At 52.8% G+C, this 21,220-nt stretch overlaps 9 protein-coding genes across 9 annotated transcripts; 6 read left to right on the forward strand and 3 right to left on the reverse strand.

The window, feature by feature from the left end:
* Positions 1-131: 131 nt before the first annotated feature.
* On the forward strand, positions 132-1,223 carry AYO21_08520 (hypothetical protein; the record flags this gene model as incomplete). The annotated part of the gene is made up of 1 exon (XM_022658463.1): positions 132-1,223. One exon carries the CDS (start codon positions 132-134, stop codon positions 1,221-1,223), a length of 1,092 nt encoding a protein of 363 aa, XP_022509173.1.
* Positions 1,224-1,954: 731 nt separating this feature from the next.
* Positions 1,955-3,599, reverse strand: AYO21_08521 (hypothetical protein; the record flags this gene model as incomplete). Its single annotated transcript, XM_022658464.1, has 2 exons — positions 1,955-3,465; positions 3,524-3,599. 2 exons carry the CDS (start codon positions 3,597-3,599, stop codon positions 1,955-1,957), a joined length of 1,587 nt encoding a protein of 528 aa, XP_022509174.1.
* Positions 3,600-3,910: 311 nt separating this feature from the next.
* Positions 3,911-5,579, reverse strand: AYO21_08522 (hypothetical protein; the record flags this gene model as incomplete). Its single annotated transcript, XM_022658465.1, has 3 exons — positions 3,911-4,797; positions 4,848-5,289; positions 5,394-5,579. 3 exons carry the CDS (start codon positions 5,577-5,579, stop codon positions 3,911-3,913), a joined length of 1,515 nt encoding a protein of 504 aa, XP_022509175.1.
* Positions 5,580-6,274: 695 nt separating this feature from the next.
* AYO21_08523 (hypothetical protein) lies at positions 6,275-7,884 on the forward strand (the record flags this gene model as incomplete). The annotated part of the gene is made up of 2 exons (XM_022658466.1): positions 6,275-7,723; positions 7,780-7,884. 2 exons carry the CDS (start codon positions 6,275-6,277, stop codon positions 7,882-7,884), a joined length of 1,554 nt encoding a protein of 517 aa, XP_022509176.1.
* A 748-nt stretch (positions 7,885-8,632) lies between these two features.
* Positions 8,633-8,971, forward strand: AYO21_08524 (hypothetical protein; the record flags this gene model as incomplete). The annotated part of the gene is made up of 1 exon (XM_022658467.1): positions 8,633-8,971. The coding sequence occupies one exon, from the start codon at positions 8,633-8,635 to the stop codon at positions 8,969-8,971; it is 339 nt and encodes a 112-aa protein (XP_022509177.1).
* Positions 8,972-9,707: 736 nt separating this feature from the next.
* AYO21_08525 (hypothetical protein) lies at positions 9,708-10,546 on the forward strand (the record flags this gene model as incomplete). The annotated part of the gene is made up of 2 exons (XM_022658468.1): positions 9,708-9,957; positions 10,035-10,546. The coding sequence occupies 2 exons, from the start codon at positions 9,708-9,710 to the stop codon at positions 10,544-10,546; spliced, it is 762 nt and encodes a 253-aa protein (XP_022509178.1).
* A 425-nt stretch (positions 10,547-10,971) lies between these two features.
* Positions 10,972-11,762, reverse strand: AYO21_08526 (hypothetical protein; the record flags this gene model as incomplete). Its single annotated transcript, XM_022658469.1, has 2 exons — positions 10,972-11,667; positions 11,736-11,762. The coding sequence occupies 2 exons, from the start codon at positions 11,760-11,762 to the stop codon at positions 10,972-10,974; spliced, it is 723 nt and encodes a 240-aa protein (XP_022509179.1).
* A 1,344-nt stretch (positions 11,763-13,106) lies between these two features.
* AYO21_08527 (hypothetical protein) lies at positions 13,107-14,297 on the forward strand (the record flags this gene model as incomplete). Its single annotated transcript, XM_022658470.1, has 1 exon — positions 13,107-14,297. The coding sequence occupies one exon, from the start codon at positions 13,107-13,109 to the stop codon at positions 14,295-14,297; it is 1,191 nt and encodes a 396-aa protein (XP_022509180.1).
* A 4,917-nt stretch (positions 14,298-19,214) lies between these two features.
* Positions 19,215-20,771, forward strand: AYO21_08528 (hypothetical protein; the record flags this gene model as incomplete). The annotated part of the gene is made up of 3 exons (XM_022658471.1): positions 19,215-19,391; positions 19,443-19,508; positions 19,560-20,771. 3 exons carry the CDS (start codon positions 19,215-19,217, stop codon positions 20,769-20,771), a joined length of 1,455 nt encoding a protein of 484 aa, XP_022509181.1.
* Positions 20,772-21,220: the final 449 nt, after the last annotated feature.

The following is a 21,220-nucleotide window of genomic DNA, read 5'->3' on the forward strand; positions in this document are numbered from 1 at the left end:
GTTGTTTTCTCAAACCCTCGGTATGGTCTGCCTTTTTCCTCATAAAGATGCAAATCGCTCGATCCCATTGTCGAGGATTTCGGTCCATCAGCCATGCGTTGCGACCCGAATGAAAATTGACCAACTTCATCATGAGTGATACACAACCCTTAATAGTGCGCAAGCGGTCTACCTCACCAGACCCTCGCAGCCAGGATGGCTTTACCGGAAATGCCACTATTCAACCTCCTGCGCAAGAGGACTCTCTGCTTTCGAAACTACACTCTTTGGTGGCCGCACGCACGAAATTGCCCATCCTCGTCGGGCTGCTCCTGATATGTTTGCCTACTGTCTACCTCTATTCTCGCGAGACCAGTCGAGACCACCAAAAGCGAACCGACACCAGCATCCTCGTCTGGACCTTCATCCTGGGTGGCACCGTGGGCATAACCGTCGCCATGCTCGCGCAATCTGTCCTCGCCTACCTCCTCGCCGTGCTCTGCTTCAGCGGCCACACCAATGCGGTGGTGTATCTCGCCGAGACGGTCAAAACTGAAGACGACATCATAGACGAAGCTCACTGGAAGAGACGGCGGGAAATGTCCCATCGCCCGGCGTATTGGGTGTTTATGATGCTCTTCGCGTTCGTGGTTGCGGGCCTGGTGGAGGAGTCGATCAAGTACATTGCTATCACAACGATGCTTGGCTGGGCGCAGCGATCCTCCCACGGTGCCGGAGACGTCATCAATGACCGTGACTACATGACCGTTGCCGTTGCGGCGGCCTTGGGCTTCGCCACGGTGGAAAACATGACCTTCCTGGCCGGTGCTGCCCGCCAGCGCAAAGATAGCGGTGGTTCTGGTTCCTCTGCGGGAGGTGGTGCCATCGCTCTCCTGACGGCCGTGGAGAGAGCAGTGATAGGCACACCGGGACACTGCATGACCGCAGCGATGATCGGAGCCAACATGCTCGTGCGCGCACGCCACGATAGCCTTGGAAAAGGAGGACAACACAGCACTCTCGCCAGCATCCTCACCACCTGGTCGATCCTGCGCGATCCGGTCCTCTTCCACGGCTGCTTCAATTTTATGCTCTTCGCCGTCAGCGCCCTCGAGGGCAACGTCGGCTGGATCCATCCGCGGGGCTGGCGCACCGTGTGTTTCGTCCTCGTGGTCGCCGTGTCATTGCAGGCCACCCTGGCACTGGTGCTCAGGGCCAAGTTGCGCGAAGCGGGACTTTTGTGATGTCGATCTTGTTGACCTGTCACCTGCTCATCTGTCGCGCTGTCGCGCATTGATTGATATGGTTGAGCGCTACATCAACACTTTTTTATCTTCTTTTCCTCGAATTCTCTTTCTCTACCAGTTTTTTTTTTGGTGGCCGTCTTCTGCTGTCAGTGAGGGACCTAGTCCCGGTGGCTTTACTTCTTGCTATCTATGCACATACCCGGGTGTTCCTCCTTCTTCGTGTCAATGCATATATGTATTAACAGCTCGAAAATCAGCCTGCTGGGAAAATTCGCATTGATAGATTTGGATCGGATTGATGTGATTGGATAATGAACTGCGCGATTGCGCGAAACTCATCTCACTACTCATTCTCACTGACTCGGCACCAGGCACTTTTGGTTGTGAATCCGGGCTGAACGATAAGTGGGATCAAGGCTTTTTTGTATAGTACAAATATCATTCATGATATATGGCCTCGGGCAGCATACTCAGTCACTCACAAACTCAACTCACTCGGTACTACGCCCTGCGGCCCTCTTTGGGTAGGCACTGGTATACCATAGTCACGATGCCCTGCTTTCACGATACCCTGCTTCTGGCTGCGTGGACATATTCTCAAAAGCCTTGGATCGGCGATAGATATTATATGTTTCTCACTCCGGGATACGGACACATATATAAAACAGCAGATCGGGCATCGGCATCGACATCGACATCGACATCGTCGTCTATCATTGTCATCATCATCACAATTGATCCTCGTCGTCAGGGTCGGGCATGCCCTCTTCATAGCCCCAGTTCGCGCTATGGTTTTCTGTTCCTCCTGACACGGCGACATTCTTCTCGTGGATGGGGACTTGGTCGGACACGTGTTCCTCGTCATAGCCGTCGTCTTCGTCGCCGGGTGCTTCCTCATCCTCTTCGTCTCCTGCTTCGTCGCCCTCTTCGCCTTCGTCGCCTTCTTCATCTCCTTCTCCATCGTCTTCTTCGTCTTCTGTCACACTCACGTCCTCTGCTTCACTGCCGAGTTCTTCCTTGATCAGATCCCGTCCCTTCATCTTCTTTCTCTCCCGCTCATACTCTCGATCATACTCGTCGTCCGATTCGTCCGAAGCGCCACTACCTTCACTCTCCCCTTCACTTCCCGGATCGTAGTCTTCCTCTTCCTCGTCCTCTTCCTCATCAAGCTGTTGCTGGGCTTTTTCCAACTCGGTTCGGTCGTCTTCGTCACCTTCTGCATTGCCTCCATCACCGTTCTGTGTTGCACTCTTGCCGTTGGCCGTCGCATTGAGCTTCTTTGCTCGCCTCGACTCGGCAAGACTGGCATCCTGTAGACCATGCCGCTTAACGTAGGCGTCAATCCCCGGAAAATCAGCCTGATCCAACATGGCAAACTCGACCTCCTGAATTTCTTCACTGTTAGTCCCATCCACTAAGCTGGCTCGATAGGCGATGTTCAAATTGAATGTCCTCTGCAGCACGGACGTGTAAGAAATGCTTTCGACGTCTTCAAACGCAAAGAAAGAGAGTGGCTTCTTGAATCCAAAGAAAATGCCATTGCTCAAAAAGAAGAGGTATCCGTCCTTGCTCCCGCGGAAGGCTTTGACATGATACGCCTTATCGCCTTTTCGATGGGATTCGGGTTTGGCACTGGAGAATTCCTCCGCGGTAGGGAGTGTGAGGCTTTTCCCGCTCTTTTGCAGCAGATAACCCAGCGCGTTTTCGAGCACGTCATCAGGGCCAGGGGCGATTTTAGCAAGGTCACTGCTGGGGATGTGACACGACTTGAGCGGGCCGTCATTGACAACCCAGATGATGGCGTCGGTGTTGTTGTTCGAGTCTGGCTTCAGGAGTAACACAAAGTTGTATTGCTTCGCGGCCTTCTCAGGTACGGGCAGTCTCAGGGCGTAGGTGACCTGGTCCAGGGGCACTTCCATCTCCACCTCGTTGCTGGCAGGATTCCTGGTGTAGATGGCAAATTTTGTGTCCGTGCCGTTGATGTCGGCCCCATATTGCGCGATTCCCAGGTGTAGCTTTTTGCGTTGTGGTAGTGAGAATGAGATGTCTCTTGCTTCAAAGACCACCTCGCGCGGTTGATCATTTTTCTGCGCCGTCTGCGCGAGGGGAAGAGAGGAGCCGTCCGGGAGTTTGCGCTTCTTGGACGCGGGTTCGTCCTGTGCAGAGCCGTTCACTTGATGTGAATGGAGGTGGTAGGATGCAATGTCCTCGAAAAGGGGCGCATGCTGCGGAGTTGCGTCTGCGGCATCACATTAACAATGTACCTCCGTGGGATGGATCTCACACTGGACACTCACCGATGGCGTCAAAGATCCTCTTTCGTAGTTGCGAATTGTTAGCAAATGCTCGATTTATGGCATCGCGTCCTGACATCTTGGGCGGGCCTGAGAGGTTTCTACGAGGAGAAGCAATGGAATCTGGGAACTGGCTTTCTGGTTTATGGAGGTGGTTTAATAACATGCAGGCAGAGAACAGTCCAGCGATGATGCAATTGGCTCCTCGCGCCCCTGTGGCCCCTGACCGCGTTTCCGCCACTCAACGATAGACCAACCCACCTCGCACGCCTATTGCTCCTCCAAACGTTCGCATGGAACATGGTCAACTGCAATCAATGGCTACCCAGTGACTCCAATCGGTAATCCATCACAAGCAATTTTCTCCGTTTCAACAAAAATTCTATGCCTTTAGACATATTCCGCCGCATCGAATTTCTCCTTGGACCAGAATTTGGCCTTGATGGGATTGCCGTTAAAGATTCTCCCTTCCAAAGCATTGACTGCCCGCAGAGCACTGAGCTGGCTCACAAACTGTACAAACACCAATGCCTCGCCCTCTTCACTTTCTGGTCGATGGATGTAGACTCTCTCGACACTACCGTATTTGTCTCCACATTCCTCCCCAATTTCTTGCAGCAGACCGCCCTCTCCCTGAGTGAGTTCGTCGTCGAGATCTAGGCCGTTCAACATGCCCTCAAGGCGAATCACTTCAGACATTGCTCCAAACTTGCCTTCTTCCTCGACAAGGGCAGTCTTTGATTTGTTACCACCGAGAATCTTACCGGTACTTGTCGGAGTAGCAAAGCCACCACCTTCTGCATCCGATTTCTTCTTGCGTTTGTCGGCCTTCGCATATAAGGGGTTGATGATCCCAGTGCCGTGAGCTCCGAGGCCTTGACCCTTGCTCCAGCCGTATTTCGCCATCAGACGTTCAGCAAATCCCACTTGCCCAGGACGTTTGGATCGTGGTTCGTCATCATCGCCATTTTCATCAACACCTGCTTCAGGTTCGGCAACATCATGTCCCTGGTTTGGTCCAGATGCTGAAAGGTCTTCTGGTGCAGTGGGTAAGGTATACCGTACTGGTGCCCTGGAAATCTGACCAGGTTGTGGGATGTCTGCTGGAGGCGAAGGAACAACTGGCGGCTGGCCTTGACTCATGCGCATTCGTCTCAGATACGCGTCTTCCCCAGTTGTATCGTCCGGAATCTCGACAGGTGGTGGCGGTGGAGGAGGGCTGTCGTCATTCAGGTTAGGTGGAGGAGCAAAAGACATGGAAGGCGGAGCGAATTGTTCTGCCACAATATCAGTAAGTTCCAAACCCGTCCAAACCCTCTTTCCTTACTGTTCATGGGGCGATGGTAGTCATCGTCTTCGGAGTCACTATAACTCCTCTGCCTTATGCGGTGTCTGTAGAGGAGGTCCTTCCACTCCCTGACTTCGCGGATCTTCTCCTCGCTGTGCTTGTATTCTTCGTAATTGTTGGGTCTGCTCGGATCGTAGATGTCGTCCCAATTCTGAGTCACTTCTGCTGCTGCCTTGTTCTTTTTGCGTTTCTTACGACCTCCTCGCTGGCGCTTCCCAGCGTAGAAATTGTTCACGTCATCGTCGTCCGACGCCGTAGCTGTCCAGTCCGCAAGAGTGGTCTTGGGCGCAGGTGGTTGCGGCACTGAAGTTTCTGTGGCAGCACTTGCGGCGCCTTCGACTGTGGAGGTTGTAGTACTGGCCGCTGGAGGGACACCGAATTTACTGGCGATGGCTTTTGCTTTTGCCTTTTGCGCAGCGATCTGGGGTCTCTTGGTAGGTTGGAATCTTAGGGAGGCTGTAAATCACGCGAGAGCATGGCGCAAAAACGTGAGCAGATCTATTCAGCAAACCTCTAGGTTCTTACGACGAAGAATGTACCAGCGAGTGCTTGCTGTCGCTTGACAGCCTCATCCTGTTCGGGAGAGCTTTCGACCGGCTTGTAGGAGACCGGTGCACTGGAGATGGTGCCAGGGCCAGCATTATTCGGGTCAAGGAGGTTCGCATAGAGCGACAAGCCTCCCCGCGTGGGTGTCGGCGCATTGTTGGACATGTTCTCACATGTGCTTTTGCTTAGACCAAGGTGGGTTGGAGCGCGAGGTGCGGCGACTTAGAAAGTGATTTCCACGGAGAGTCTAAACTGCGGTCTCGTGATTGGGACACCGACGGGCAGTTCTCGGGGGAAGGGAAGTGACTTAGCCTGCAGAAGGCCCCCCGGTTCTAGGCACTCTTGGCCCCTATTGGTAATCTCTGGTGCCCTAATAAATTCTGGACCTGGTAGCCCTGCTTGCATCGGAAGCCGCTTGCCATGGGGCCGTTCGATTTACCAATCGCTTGACTTCGGGCGCATCTGTGGATTTTCGTGTCGTGTCATATTCGGATGACTTCAATCTCTCCAAGCTGAATTCAAAGCTCCCGCTACCATCTCCATGGACTTATCGTATCACCCGATATACTTGAACAGTCAAGCCTTGTGGCCCACACGCCATTTCTATGGTTCCCGGTGAGATACTAATATCGAGATGGATCCCGTTTGCCATGCTGGTCTTCTTATCTGTCGACGTCGCAGGGCATCACGTCATTTTCATGTTTCAGACTCTTTTTTTCTGCTGCCTTTTCTCGAGTACAGCTTGAATAGGAGGAGACTGGCATTTTAATTGAGATACCCATATTGTTGTGTTGTCCCGTCTCTGTCTCATTCCTTTGAATCTCTTTTCTCCCGCAGTCTTTATCACATTCCGCACAGCCATGGTCGCATCCACTCTGTCCACCTCTTTCCCTCAGTCGTCTTCCGCCATAGCAGTCATTGTGCCTACAAAACCCACTGCTTTGACTGTCTCTTTTGAGCAACTGGCACAGGATGTGTTGGCTTTTCAGAAACAACTTGCTCATCTAGGTATCCGATATGCCGACGCCGTCTCAATAGCCTTGCCCAACAGCTACGAATTTATCGTTTCTTTTCTTGCAACCTCTTTCCAACGAGCAATTGCGGCCCCTCTGAATCCTGCCTACAAGCAAAGCGAGTTCGAATTCTACATTGACGATCTTTCTTCAGCCGTGATTATATTGCCTCGAGGAGCACATGCCCGGGACGGACCTGCTGTGAAAGCGGCCAGGAAACATCGCGCTGCCATTGCAGAATGCTACGTGGATGGAACGAAATTGGTCTTGGATGTGAAAGAGCAGGGCTGCCTGGCACAAAGACAATCTCAACCAGTCGCCGAGGCTCAACCAGAAGATGTCGCACTCGTTTTGCACACCAGTGGGACCACCGGGCGCCCGAAGGCTGTCCCATTGACCCATCGCAATCTGACAAGAACAATGCAGAACATTCAAAACACCTACGAGCTTACTGCTCAGGATCGGACGATGTTGGTTATGCCACTCTTTCATGTGCACGGTCTGTTGGCTGGGTTTCTGTCTCCCCTGAGCGCTGGGGGATCTGCTATTGTTCCGGATCATTTTTCTGCACGATCCTTCTGGGCCGACTTTATTCAACACAAAGCCAACTGGTATACAGCCGTGCCGACGATTCATCAAATTCTGTTAAAGAACCCTGCACCTAACCCGATACCCAAGATCAGATTCATCCGCTCGTGTTCATCGGCACTGTCCCCGAAAACATTTATGGAACTTGAACGGACATATCAGGCACCAGTTCTTGAAGCCTATGCCATGACAGAAGCAGCTCACCAGATGTGTTCGAACCAGCTGCCACATCGCGGAAAGCGAAAGCCCGGCAGTGTGGGAATTGGCCAGGGAGTCGAAGTCAAAATTCTCGACGAGCAAGGCGATGAAGTCCCCCGGGGCCTGGAAGCCGAAATCTGTGTAAGGGGAGAGAATGTCACGAAAGGATACATCAATAATGAAAAGGCTACCAAAGAAGCATTCACCAAGGGGGGATTCTTCCGCACCGGAGATCAGGGCAAGATGGATGAAGATGGCTACGTCTTCATCACCGGCAGGATCAAAGAGCTGATCAACAGAGGGGGGGAGAAGATCAGCCCGATCGAGCTGGATCATGTGATCATTGCCAATCCAGACGTGGCAGACGGTGTCACTTTTGCTATTCCTTCAGAATTATACGGCCAAGAAGTGGGAGTGGCAGTTGTTCCTAAACCTGGGAAGACGGTGACTGAGAAGGGCATTACTGATTACGTTGCCAGCAAGACGGCCAAGTTCAAGAAGCCGAGCAGGGTATGTGCATTCTATCTGGCAGGTGCATCTTAGTGCCGCGCTGACTGAGATGACAGGTTTGGATCTTGAAAGAGATTCCCAAGACAGCCACGGGAAAGATACAACGAAGGAAGGTTGCAGATACTCTTCTGGCCAAAGACCAGCCTAGAGCGATGCTATAGAAGGATTGTTCGGGTCCGACCGGAGGCGTCGATGCCTGACAGTACAGGAAGAAGCATGGATATCCAGCATGGCGTTTTCAAAAAAAGAGGAGAAAGACAAGCATGAGCGGCTAGAGTCAACCATGTGGGAGTCGAGGCCGTGTCGCACGCCTCCTAAGAATTTTCGTAGGCCGATACCATGATGGGTGAATGTTTTCGCGAATTCTTGGAAAGGGGCTGACAACTGAGGGACTGGGGAAATGCGAGATGAAGCTGCACCTCGGTCTTGGACATCCGGAGCACTGGATGTCAGGGTATCTCTCGAAGGGTACGGTTCCGATGCAAGATGAGTCGAGGCAGTCAACTGAAGCATGGGAGGAGCTAGACCTCGCACAAAGATAGAGATAGAGCTTGAGAAGGCTGAAGGTTCCTGCTCCCCACAAATTGGCGACGCCCTAAGAGCATGTTCACATCCCCACTTCGCGCCCTGCGCTGTGGAGAAGAGTTCGACCGGCATTCAATCCTGGACAGCGATAATTGCCCCGGCTGTCCTCAGTCTCGCAGCGTGTGGTGCTTGGTCATACAATATTTGATTCCGTATCAACCAGTATCCTGACTCCGGAGCTTCATGTCGAAACTGCTTCGTGGTTACCGTCAGCTGCACTCTCTGAGAAGTGTTCACACAACACCCTCCCAGTTCCCGCAATTAACTCGACCTCCACATCTGGGTCCATTAATTGCTCCGCGAAACCTCCGATCTGTCAGAGCCATGTCTTCCTCGGCGACCCCTACGAACGAATGGCTGGTCATTGTTCCCGATCACCCTAACGCCCTTGACAAACGACTGGCGGTCCGCCCGCAGCATCTTTCAGCGCTGACACCCAAGATCGAGGCGGGGATTGTGGTCTTTGGCGGTGCGACTCTTTCGAAACACCCCGCGGAGGGAGAGACTCCGGATATGACTGGCAGTGCCATGTTAATAAAGGCGAATACCGAGCAAGAAGTCAAGGAGTTCTTGGAGAACGATGCGTACACAAAGGGAGGAGCGTGGGATGTGAGCAAGGCACAGATATTCCCGTTCAGGTGTGCCGTGCGGACGGCCATGTGAAGATACAGCTTTAGACGAGGGTCTAGCAAGGGAATTGCCATTGGGACTGCGATGAACGATCAAGAACGAAGCCACAAAGCTTGAATGACTCGGCAGGAATGTGCCCATAAACGCTGCTGTATCGACCAGTACTACATGGGACGAACCCTATGGGCCTCGTTGTCAACCCTCTCCCACACTTTCTCTCTCTCTCAGTTGCAGCTTGAATGATGAGTGATGTGCACAGGCAACCGGACCGAGTTGTGTGACTTGAGAGCGGCATCTCTCACACACTACCGTTGATCTGTCACTTCGCATCTCCTTGTTATATTACTTCTCTCTTGCTCACAAGTCCATGGTGATATTCGTTCAGTCCGACTGGGATGAATGTCATGATTGCTACATGAGTGGTTCCCCGATGTTTCCAAGGGACAAATGGTATTTGGAGTGACATTTGCAAGTTGCCTGCGCACCAGATTCCTGCCGGTTGCTGGGTCAAAACGCCTCTTCACTTTGTTCCCGTCTCACTTCAGCTCTGTATCAACCCAACCCTGTGACCAGAGACCATAAAGACGCGATTCTTCTCCCGTCTTTTCCACGATCATCTATCCATCCATCCTCACGTTTCTTGCCACGTCCTCTGCCGCCGACACTCGCATCTCGAAAGCTTCGAGCTAACCTAGCTGAAGTGATTCATCAAAGACACCCGCAGCCAACACACTTCTTTACCACTGCTCTCAGCCTCGTGCGATCCAACATGATGGATCTCTTCAACATGCTCTTCCCCTTCTTCATCCTCGTCCTTCCTGCTATTGCACAAGAGATGGGCAACGTCACCGACGCCCCAGTTACTCAAAACAACCCCTTCCGCGCAACCTTCCAAGCGATCCTGCAAGTCGGGAAACCTGTACAAGGCCAGATCACCGGGGTTTCTAGCGATAACGGCACTGGTGTCAATTTCAATGTCAACTTCTTTGACTTTCCAGATATCTTGCAGGGCCCTTTCAGTGAGTTCTCACAGAGCGTGACTTGGCAATCCCAAGTTCCTCTGCGTTGAATATGACGACTAAAACCTTCCATTCAGAATACCACATCCACCAATACCCGGTGCCTGCGTCAGGAAACTGCACCGCCACCGGTGGCCACCTCTCGCCCTTTGGCAGACAGGACGACCCTCCCTGCGATGCCACCGCCCCGTGGACCTGCCAGCCCGGCGACCTCTCCGGCAAGCACGGCAATATCTCCCAACTGACCTCCTCCACCTCCGGTGACTCTCAGGCCGTCGGCACCTTCCAAGCCATGTACCTCGACCTGTACGTGAGCACCGACCCCAGCAACGTGGCGTTCTTCGGGAATCGCAGTGTGGTCGTGCATAGCGCGAACGGGACGAGGTTGAATTGCGGCAATTTCACACAGATGAGCTCCGGCTCGAGTGGCGGCGGGAATAACAATGGGACCAACACTACGGTGCCGACAACTTTGCCCACGAACAACGTTGCGGCTGGAGCGGTTGGTGCGGTGAAGTGGGAATTGGCGACCGCCACGGTGTTTGCGGTCGGTGTGTCTCTTGTCTCCTTGATGGGTGACTTGATTTGAGGGCTACAGACAAGAGAAACAGCCAAGGGCGGAATTGTACTCGGTAGACTCCACTAATTCCTCGAAACTATTCATGTAATGATGATCGAGGGCGGACAGTCAAATGTACGCAGGTCTCAGGGATGTCATCGAGCGGAGATTTTCTAATCAGGGATCAAAGGGAATACCCGAGTTCGGCCATCGTGTAGTCCTTTAATGCAATGGTGATGATGGCGTTAGTAGATTCTCTAGCCAGGTATGGTGTGTATCATGGCAAAACTGCAAACTTCGTCTGACCATCAGCAATGTGATTGAGTAACCAGCCTCATAGTCATTTTTCTCGTAGCACATCCTTCATCCCGCTGTCTGTCTATCGTGGTGATTGTGATGGCTGCCCTGTCCTTCTCATAACATATTTACAACGAGCGCACCAATTTTCCGGGCTGTCAACTCAACCTCTTCAAGAACCCGCCTTGGATCAGCCTCTCCACGTCGGCCTGGCGCACGAAGAACTGCGAGTTCTTTGTCAGGTTGATGGCGCCGTACTCTGTCTGGATCTCGCCGGCATCTCTCAGAACTCTGACGTCGATGAACAGGTCGCGCGGTGGCTCGAGCGAGCCCGTCAGGTCAATGTCCGTCCACTGGCCCTTGTACTGGGAGAGCAGGTCGCCGTAGGCGTGGAAGTAGGACGACTCCTCTGGCGAGAGGGCGTTGTGCGTCCCCGCCGCGGAAGCAGCAGCAGCAGCAGCAGTATTGTCCTCGCGAGCATTCGCGGCTGCGTTGGACGCATTGCCACCACCGGCTTCGTGCCCCGTCCCGACCTCGAGGTCTTGGCCCTCCCAGACCATGCCTTCCAACTTCTCGGCCCGCACGCGGTGGTACGCCAGGAGACACCTCTTGTCGCGCCGCATGCTCAGGTGGTCGACGAGCAGCGCGCACGCCGTCGCCGGGTGTTCGGCCGGGGTGAAGGTGCTCTGCGACGACGGGTTGCCGTCCTCGTCGTACTCGGTCGTGGTGAACGGTTCCAGGATCCGCATCACGTCGCGGTCCAGGTCGCGCACTTCGCGGACCACGGAGCGGACGAGTTCGGTCTGGTAGGGGGGCAGGGCGGGGAGGGTGAGCGTGCGTTTCGCGTGTTGCACCTGTCAGAGAAGAGGGTTAGTTTTGGAATTGCTAGAGAAGGGGAATGGGCGGACAAGAAACAACTTACGAGCTTGTTCCCAAGCTCTCCATGCATTTGGGAATTACATAGAGTGATCTTTCCTTACAACAAAGCACTGATAAGCCCTCAAGTGATTCGTCCACGACAGGCGACAGGCGACAGGCGACCGGACAAGAATATCGAGTTAATCATGTACCAATTTTGTACCCCGTATGGATGGCGTAGTCAATACAGAATTCGAGCCGCGGGGAGAAAATGTGGCCCCGCGAATAAAACGCGTCAAGGGGTCAAGGGGCCATTCCATTCATTCCGCCAATCAGGTCCAATCATCTCTCGGAGCGGATTCTTGGTCGTCCCCTTTTTTCTGCCAGCCTTGTCGTTGCTGGATCGCTTGACCTCATCCCCAGGTCTCATCTCCCTCAATCGCTTGCACGTGAATGTTGGACGGAACATGCTCAGTGAGGTAGTTCGACAACATCGCCATGTGAATACGATACGGGAGGGAATACGAGATGAAGAAGGAGGAGGAACTCCGATGACGAAATTTCTCGAGGGCCTATCGATATGAAACCCCAAAGCGAGTTTGTGAAACGAACTTCCTTGAACGAAACTCAAGGTATTCCTCGACATGGGAACCAGCGAGAACATTCAAAAACACAACCACTCGACTCGAGCTGAACGAGATACCAGCCGGAACGTGCCCGGAAGTCAATCGTCCATTTCCATCTGCTCAAGTCCTGCTTCCCTGGCCACCTCTACAGAGTGGTGAGTGATGGAATGAGTTCCGGGCGAGGTCGGAGTATATCCTCCTCACTAAAACTGTCCTCGGAGGCTACTTTGATATCAACGCATCCTTCACTGCAGGATGTAAATGGCGGCCGCTAGATCCTTGCATCAAGATGGCCTTTGACGAGGGTTCTCTCTCCGAGATCAAGTCAACAGAGCACTGAAGATCGAAAGGACAGGCATACCGAGGGCTCATCGGGAGCAACAGTCCACGGGGGCCATCTCCGTCACAGCATGAACCTGGGTCTGGGTCTTTTTGTTGTGTGAGACGGACCGGACACTGTCCGCCCCATGGGCATTTCACTGGCACAGTCATAATGCAAATACAATAACAATAACAAAGTGAAATTCACGTCTCGGAAATGCTTCTCTATCAGGCTGTGCTTTGAATAGAGGGCACACAATGAAGAGAAAAAACAGTAGTGCGGCAGAACAGCCGAACCGGTCGCGTGAGAAGAACAATTCATACCGGACCGTGAATAGGATTCTCGTGAATAGCAGATATTCGCGCCAAGTGTGATAGAGTCACTTTTCCTGTGTTTAATGTTGGGGCCAGGCAGTCACTCAACCAAGCGTTTGTCTCTTTCTTCCTTCCCATTCAGCAAACGCAAGGGCAAACGGCGCCTCGCAAACATGAGGCAGCGTCCACAAAACCCGCCAACGCCCACCAACTCCTTCCTCCGTCCCATCTTCGACCAGCGCCACCGGGTCAAGCGGCGGGGGCTTTGCTCAGAACCGGTGCGGCGGCGACCCGGTGGCGCCGGGCACATGGTTCCCAGGTGGGAGAACGCCGGACAACGCCCACCACCAAAGCCGCGCCAACATTTCCACTGGAGCACCTCTCCACCACCAACATGGTCGCCAACATACTGGGAAGCGCTGCCCGCTCTGTGGATCTTGGTCAAGGACATGTACGCAGTCACTGTGGCCTTGTTAGAGTTCAACGACGCTCTCAGACGTTTGTTGAATCTCCACGGAGAACGGTGGAACCGGCTGGATGGGGATAAGCTCGCGAGAACCCTGGCGATATCCCTGAATATCTGGTCCTCGTTGGCGCCCAAGAGACTCCTAGGATTCGCCACGCCAGAGAAATTTTTCAAAAACGCAACAATAAATAAATATCCAGAAGTCGTCCGCAAGCTTGCGAGGGCCGAAGCCCAGGTCGTGCTGACAATGGCGCGCCTGGCAACGGTCGAAGAGTGTGTGTGGTCAGGAGACGCTCTGCTCTTGATAGCACTAGACATTTCGGGACCCCTGGTGTCGGAAGCTCGCAGACAAAGATCACACCCCGACTTTCCCTGGTTCACTGAGCTCGAGGCACAGCATCGCGGGTTTCTCGCGTTTCGTGCACGCGCCAGGAGGCGGCTGTTCGACACGATCAAGAAACTCACCACCCCAAGGTTGAGGGTCCTGGACTACCGAAGGGATTTTTTCTACTCGGACCTCGAAGCGAAGTTCCTCGAAGCACGCGAAACTGTTTCTTCGTGGACACCTGGTCTTTCGAAAGTGGCCGAACACCTTTCTGCCCGCTTGCTCGCCCAACCCACCGTCGACCGCGAGGGAGAGATCTGTCCGATATGTCACGAAAGCTTGAGCAAAGATCCAAACGCAGAAGACGGGCAGGAAGGAATGAGACAGCTACCGATATGCACGGAAAGATGCTGCAATCAGCCCTACCACGTCTGCTGCCTCCTTGAGTGGTTGGAACAGGATCACTATGTACCCTTCGTGTTCGGATCGTGCCCAACCTGTCGAGCTCATTTGAGCTACGACTTTGCGGTTGGTCTCATGGAAAGATCTATTGTGGAGCTGGGAACATTGTGAGGGACACGAGCGAGATTGTTGGTGATGTGGTAGGATGGATCTGTCGAAGAGCTGAGCATGGATAGGGTTGAAAGGAAAATCATGACTGTGGTCGTGGCAAAGAAAAGACTTTGAAGAAGGGATCATAAATGGTCGAGTGTGAAATTAAGACATGGATAAGAGGTTGGAGATGGCTACTTCAGTGAGAGAGCTCGAGGAGGGAATTGTCGCAGCATGGTGAACCGGTGATGATACAGTCTCGCTTAACAACACACCAAAGTGAAGAGTTTGAGAGAAACAAAGCCACACACATATGGTGTCATTGAGCCATCTTGCTAAAGAGATGACACGCAGTTCCTCTGCTAGTCAATCAACAGGACTGCCACCTCTGACAAAGTTGGTGGCATTTTCGAAGGAGGCGTGGGAGACAGGGAGGTTGACACACACTGGCAGTCAGTGGGAACTAGTCTGAAAACGGATTGCTACGCTCACTAATCATCTGATTCGCCGTATCTACATATCTGCACTTGCGGTATTTGTAGTCTGCCAGATACTGTCGAGTATTTACCACATGTCGCTCATTCCCTTGAAGGCGCCATTTGAACCCGACAGGTTTGAAAGTGTTGGGACACGCACTTGAGATGTCTGCAAGTATCAACGGATGAAGACCTCATGATCTTTTCTGCCTCTGTAGATGTTGTCGTGTGGGGAGATCGACGTGGATGAGGGTTTACTGAATGACAGAGCCATCCCTCATCGCCACGAAACGTGAAGTGCGAGATGACCCATTTGATCCTGACACTGGATGAAGGACATGCAAGACCTCAAGTTCGAGGGTGACATCCTCCTCAATGTTCGATTCTCGATGCTCAATAACTGTGGAGTTGGAGCAGCAGGGATACGTGTTCTTGTATCGGCGACGACAAAGTGGATAGCAGATCGGATCCGCTACCCATGTACCTCACTGATACGAGGGTCCTCATTCGTCGTTCGTATATCCAACAGAATCGCCTCCCTGACCTATGTGCCTATTAGTCTAGGCTCCTCAAAAGGCCAAAGCGTCTCTCCTCTGGGTCAAATGTTCCCCTTCCCTCCGGGTGTGACTCTGACCTGGACAAGTCGCTGGCCGGCCAGCCAGTATCGTCCATAAAACTCTTGTGGCCCGCAATAATTAGTATACAAGTAGATGCGGGTTTTGTTGGAGGGAGAGCCCACGGGACTAAGTAGATGACCTTCGTCTTAGAAGACCTACATGAAACACTTGCGTACTTTTCACAGCACAGTTCAACGTGTCGACAAGCCCTCAGTGCGGGATTGCCGTATCGACTGTTGCTGCTGATATGTATGTATTTACATACCTACCAAGCAGGTAGATGGGCGTCGACCAGGGACGATACCTCCATGGAGGCACCGTTTCCAACGTCGTAGAGTTCCCTGAATGGATCGAACGAGCGAGGCAAGGGGCTTTTAGCGTAGGCAGGGAGAATGTACAGTATGGCGAAGTTGCATATCGATGGTCTTTTGTCGTTTACATGGAGGGTAATCACGCAATCTGCCTCATTGAAGCTAGGAGAAACGGGGGACTCGATATACAGTGTAATATAGTCGATCGCCCGTCTAGTCTACTCACCCACGGAAAGGCGTCGGAAGATCTGCGACGATGCAGCCAGAGGGAGAGCCAAGTCGTATCGTCATCGGATCTCGAATGGAGCATGCATGCATGACGGTATTTGTCAGTCGACTGCACTCCTGGCATCAGGGGGAATGGGGTACATACCTAGGCACGATGGGTCTCAAGTACGCCATAGATACAACGACGAAAAGGGTAAAGCCACGCGAACGACGGGACTTTCAAGTCCCAGGTACACTGTGGCCCTCTTATCGAGAGACCGGTTGAAGCCAAACAAATGTTGCACAAGGGATGCCATCGCACACTGCATAATCAGAGCTGGGGAATATGCTTGCACACAGGCTGCCACAGTCGTGTGAAGGGCTCACTCTCAGTTAAGTCGAGCTCTACCAGTGGGGGGCTGTATGTAGATCTGGAGACTTGTAAGTCAAACCCTGCAAGGGAGTGGGAACAGCAGGATGCTACTCTACCAATGTGACCCAGTTTTCACCCATCCAACAGACGTGCAGGTTCATGGTGTTCGTGTGCGTTCCCCTCCACCTCCCCGGTATGTACATATCCTGTACCTCCACTAGGAGCACGATCCAGGAACCCGCGCGGCAGTTTGGCTTTTACATTCTCGGAGCAAATCATCATGAAGAAGATATCACATGCGTGATTTCGTGCTGATTCCAAGGCATATGATAAGTGAGGACACCTCGTATCCGATAGGGTGCATCTGTAGTCGTGCACAGTGGTACACTGCCGCCGTCAAAAGCCAAGTTGAATTGGGATGAGCAAGGATGAGCAAAGTTTTCGAAGATGGGCCAAAGCGCGGCGAAGGACAGGCACGCAAGTTGTCTGTCCGCCTTCATCGATTAGTACAATCATGCTCGGAGCCATCGCACAAGGGGAGTAGTCTGTTTGCCGGAAACAAAACCTGGGCAACCCGCTGTGCTGCCGTTGAAGACACGCAGACGCGTCCCGAGCGCAGTTTGAAAGAGCAGTTCCTCAGCCAAGGTAGAAGTTTAGACATGCGGAAGGAAAAAAAGGGCAAACATACCACGGAGAATAGAATCGCCGTCCATGGAGCTGCCCACAAGATCAAGAAGATACTCAAGGTGGACCAGGTTCGTAGACCACCAAAGAGGGAAGGTGATCTACAAGTCCAAGTGCAATTGGATGAGATCAGGCTTTTGCTTCCTGCGGATGCGAACCATGCTCAAGTCTGGTACTGGTGGATCGAATGCATGCCGTGAAAGCCCAAGAAAACCAAATGCGAGAAGGAGGAGCTACTATAGCTGAAGTGTTTGGGTCCGCGTCCCATGTCAGTGCGCCAGTACCTTGAGAGGGGTTGAGAGGAGGTAAATTAGCTTTTCATATCAGTGGATGAGGATGATCCCCTGTGCAGCCTGCATACCCTTTTGCACGATGACAAATTCGCAATCAAGGGCAGACATGTCCCGCACTCTTCATACACAATCAGCCGGATGAAGTGGCTGAAACTGGGGTACAGGCTGGACCGACAGGACAGAAATCGAGAAGGCGAGAAAGTCAACTGTGATCCGCATCTAGACTGACGCAGAGCCAGACGGTAGCGGCCCGGCTTCGGGTGGGCCGTGCTGTTATTGAGCTATCGCGTCAGATGTGCTGAGTTGGTCGATCGGACTCTACAAGTGTGCAGAGACGTTAGACTTCAGTATCCGATCGTTCTGGAAAGAATCGCAGAAAGAAGGTCTCGGTCAGCAAGAAGATGGCGGTAAGTCGGAGCAGGAGGAGACTTTGAAAAAGATACGGCGATTTTGTTGGTGGCGCATCGGAGATTATGGAATGCCACAGCTGGTTCCATGGAGATCATGTTTGTTGCCGCTGTCATATAAGCATGTTCGTCGCACAGACAACCCGGCGGTAGCCAGTCAGCGAGAAGGCACTTTGAGCAAATCACCGCTCGGTCAGATTCAGGACCCGCCCCAAATTCAATGCTCGCCGCAGAGAGAACATGGAGAAGGTGGCGTTGGTCGCTGGTCGTGACCGCAAGCGGCGGTTGGGTGCGCATGAGGAATGAGACTGGACGTGGTCTGTGCATTCCAATCGCAGGGAACAGCGCATGAAACGTCCGTCCCCTCCCCAGCATAATGAGCAGGAAGTTATTGGTGACCGACTTGTTCTCTCATTGAACAACCCTTTTGCAAAAGGCTGCTCGCTCCAATGGAGGTTGTCCAAGTCAATATAAGGCTCTCAACAGGGTCGTTAGCTGGACTTGCCAGTTCAGCGGCAATTCCCGAACCTCTCAGGATGCTGCAGGGACCGGATGCGCATCAAGGCGAGACTCCAGGACTCTAGGAAGAGCTCCAAGAACCTGGCGCCTCTTTTCACCGCTCACGACGCCTGACCCTGGTTGCGTGGAGGAGGGCAGCTTGTGGAGTTAGCTGCTTTCCATCTCCTCTCCTCTCCTTTTGCTTTCATCGATCCGAAAACAAAAAGAAACCGGTGGGAGAAAGCGACTTGTTACCATGAGTCCGGATGCGGCCAATGGAGCTGAAAGCGACCATCGTCGCACTCTAAAGCAAAGTGGTCGAGACTCTTGCAGTTGATTGATATGTTCCCTTCTCAGAGTCTTTCTCCTCTTGTTTTTTTCCTTGCATCAACAAAGCTTCTCAATCAGCAGGTCGCCAGTGTCTCGGTCTTGAGATTGCTATCCATCTCCTCGCGGGTAATTGAGACAAAGCCAACTGCTTCTGGCGTCATCAAAATCAGTCTGGCAAGGCTGCCAACCTACTCACCGCAAGTATCAGACTCCAACCGTACTGCACCATACCGATCTTACTCTTTGAACACGACAAACTTTCTGGCCCTCTTCCCGTTCAAGCGGACGGGTTGCTGCAACAATTGATAAAGAACCATCTGCAACTGCAACATAGTCTCATCAGGGACAACGGAGATCTTTCAGCAATTGTCTTTGCCATCAAAGCAACAGCAGTGGGATAAAGCGCCATCTCCATTGTGCGGCTTTGCCTTCTGACGGAGAGCGACAGATAAGCAAATCTGACGAGGCTTGATACCTGCATCGAGCAGTTCGGTCAGCTGGATATAACATCTGGAACACGGGCTCAGACAACGAAGTGACATCCCGAAAGCGGTCAGGAGACCACCAAAGTCACAAGCAGAAGGACTCTCTGTCATATTGCCACAGCATCCCTTCCCATCGACGAACCAGCTCGTTGCCTCTTTGCCTCATCACCTCGTTGTTGCGACAAAACGGACAACGTCACACTGCCCTCCACCGTCTCACATACACTCACCTCGAATTGGAAGAGCTTACCGACATCATGGCCCAAGACGCTGTCACCGGACGTCCGCCATCCCCTCCACATTCAATCGACGGCCATTACAGCCAAGGCGACGATAACCGGCCCAGCGCAACGGTTGTCGTAAAGCCGGAGCCTTTCACGCCACCAATGCCCCCAGCATCAATTGTGCCAGAAATGGGCTCCCAACAGGCATATGTCAGTCCTTCATCCTCCAGTCATGACCAGTGAGATGCTTACCTCTTGCAGGACCCTTATGGCGACCCTTCTCTGTATCATACAGCGCCAACTCCCGTTTACTATACACCACAGCAGGTAAGTTGGATCCTGACGCAAGACGCCGGCAAGACGTGCTGACCAAGATAGCCTATCGCCAGATCCGTTCCATGTCACACACCTCCTCAAAACATTGGCATCCTGACACGCAGTGGTCGCACTCTCGGAACTCCATCGAGCACAGGAGATACCGAATCTCCACGTCCCTCGCTCTCCCCAAAGTCGCGCAAGAATCCGAAAAAGAAAGCTGGCAAAAAGGGAGGACCTGCCATCGATCAACCACTCAGCATTCTGACAAGGGACTATAAGACTCCTGTTCGGGATATGGCACTGTGGGTCAACCGACCAGTCGAAGAACGATTGGCAGAAGTGGAGAGGAAAAAGGGATACGTTTCCAGACCGATGAACTCCTTCATGTTGTATCGATCTGCGTACGCAGAGCGAGTGAAGCAATTTTGCAAGGAGAACAACCACCAGGTGGTCTCGCAGGTGACGGGGGCAAGTTGGCCGCTGGAACCCAAGGAAGTGAGAGATCTGTACGAGCGATATGCCAACATCGAACGGGACAACCATGCCGCAGCTCACCCCAACTACAAGTTCGCACCAAACAAGACAGGGAAGAGGACAAGGAATGAGGACGATGTCAGTGACAGTGATCCTGACTGGGAAGGTTCCATCAAGAGCTCCAAGCGCAGTCGCAGTGTCAGGCGCTTTGACAGCAGAAGTGCATCCTCGACGCCATTCGACGACAGGCCTGCTGTTTACCACCGCATGATCCCAGCGCAGCATCACTTGTCAGGGTACGAAATGACCAATCCATACAGACCGGCTCAGATCATGGTTGGCTCGAATGGCATGGTTGGCGACTATTACCAGGCGACAACTTCTGTTGGACCGTACGAGCAAGCCTCCGACATCGCCTACCGAAGGTTGGAGGACCCTTTCTCTCCATACCAGCCGCCGATGGGCTTGGTGGGGCTGCCGCATGCCGAACACCACGAGCTGCTGACGACTTACCCTGCGCCTCAGTCTATGGCGGTATCGGTCCAGCACGACATTCTCGACCCTCGGCTGGGACAACTGGATCCTGGGTATCAGATCGTCTATTACGACGACGGTGCTGAGCCGGCCCATGAAATCCCAAGATCAATTGCCTATGAGTCTGCGCCGCAACTCGAATTGACTTACCAGCCTGAAGCTTACCATCCGGGTCTAGCCACGTTGACGGAGGAGCATGATATATGGGCAGAGCCAGGACAGGCAGGGTCGGACTTTGATTCGGAGTTTCAGAAGTTGAGTTGATGGATTGATTGAGAGGTCAGTGGCCGGAGTTTCATAGTTGTGTGAAGAGCGTTGGTTGGACTTTCTATTGCATAGCCAGGGAGTTGAGTCATAGATGGGGGTTCCTATATTTGTTGAGCAATTCTACCTGTACTATTCTCATCCTTTTTAGAGGATCATGAGCTGTTGGAAGAACTTTTCCTCACAACAGGCTCGAGTTCAGTTGCCGAGACAGACACGAGACCTGTCGAATCGAAAGGAAAAAAAAAGTATTAACTTCTGCATTCCAATTCGCTCGGACATTATTGCGCGCCTGGGGGAAAAATATCTTTCTTGGTCGCTACAGATTGTATGTCGAGGTTGGGAAGTGTAAATCAGCAAAGCATAAAGACGCGCACCAGTGGCACCAATACGGATGCTGCACCGTAGGTAGATGCTTAGTCACACGCGGTGGATCACATGGTCCCATC

Source organism: Fonsecaea monophora (genome assembly GCF_001642475.1).
Source record: "Fonsecaea monophora strain CBS 269.37 chromosome Unknown Scaff75, whole genome shotgun sequence".
NCBI classification, from domain to species: domain Eukaryota; kingdom Fungi; phylum Ascomycota; class Eurotiomycetes; order Chaetothyriales; family Herpotrichiellaceae; genus Fonsecaea; species Fonsecaea monophora.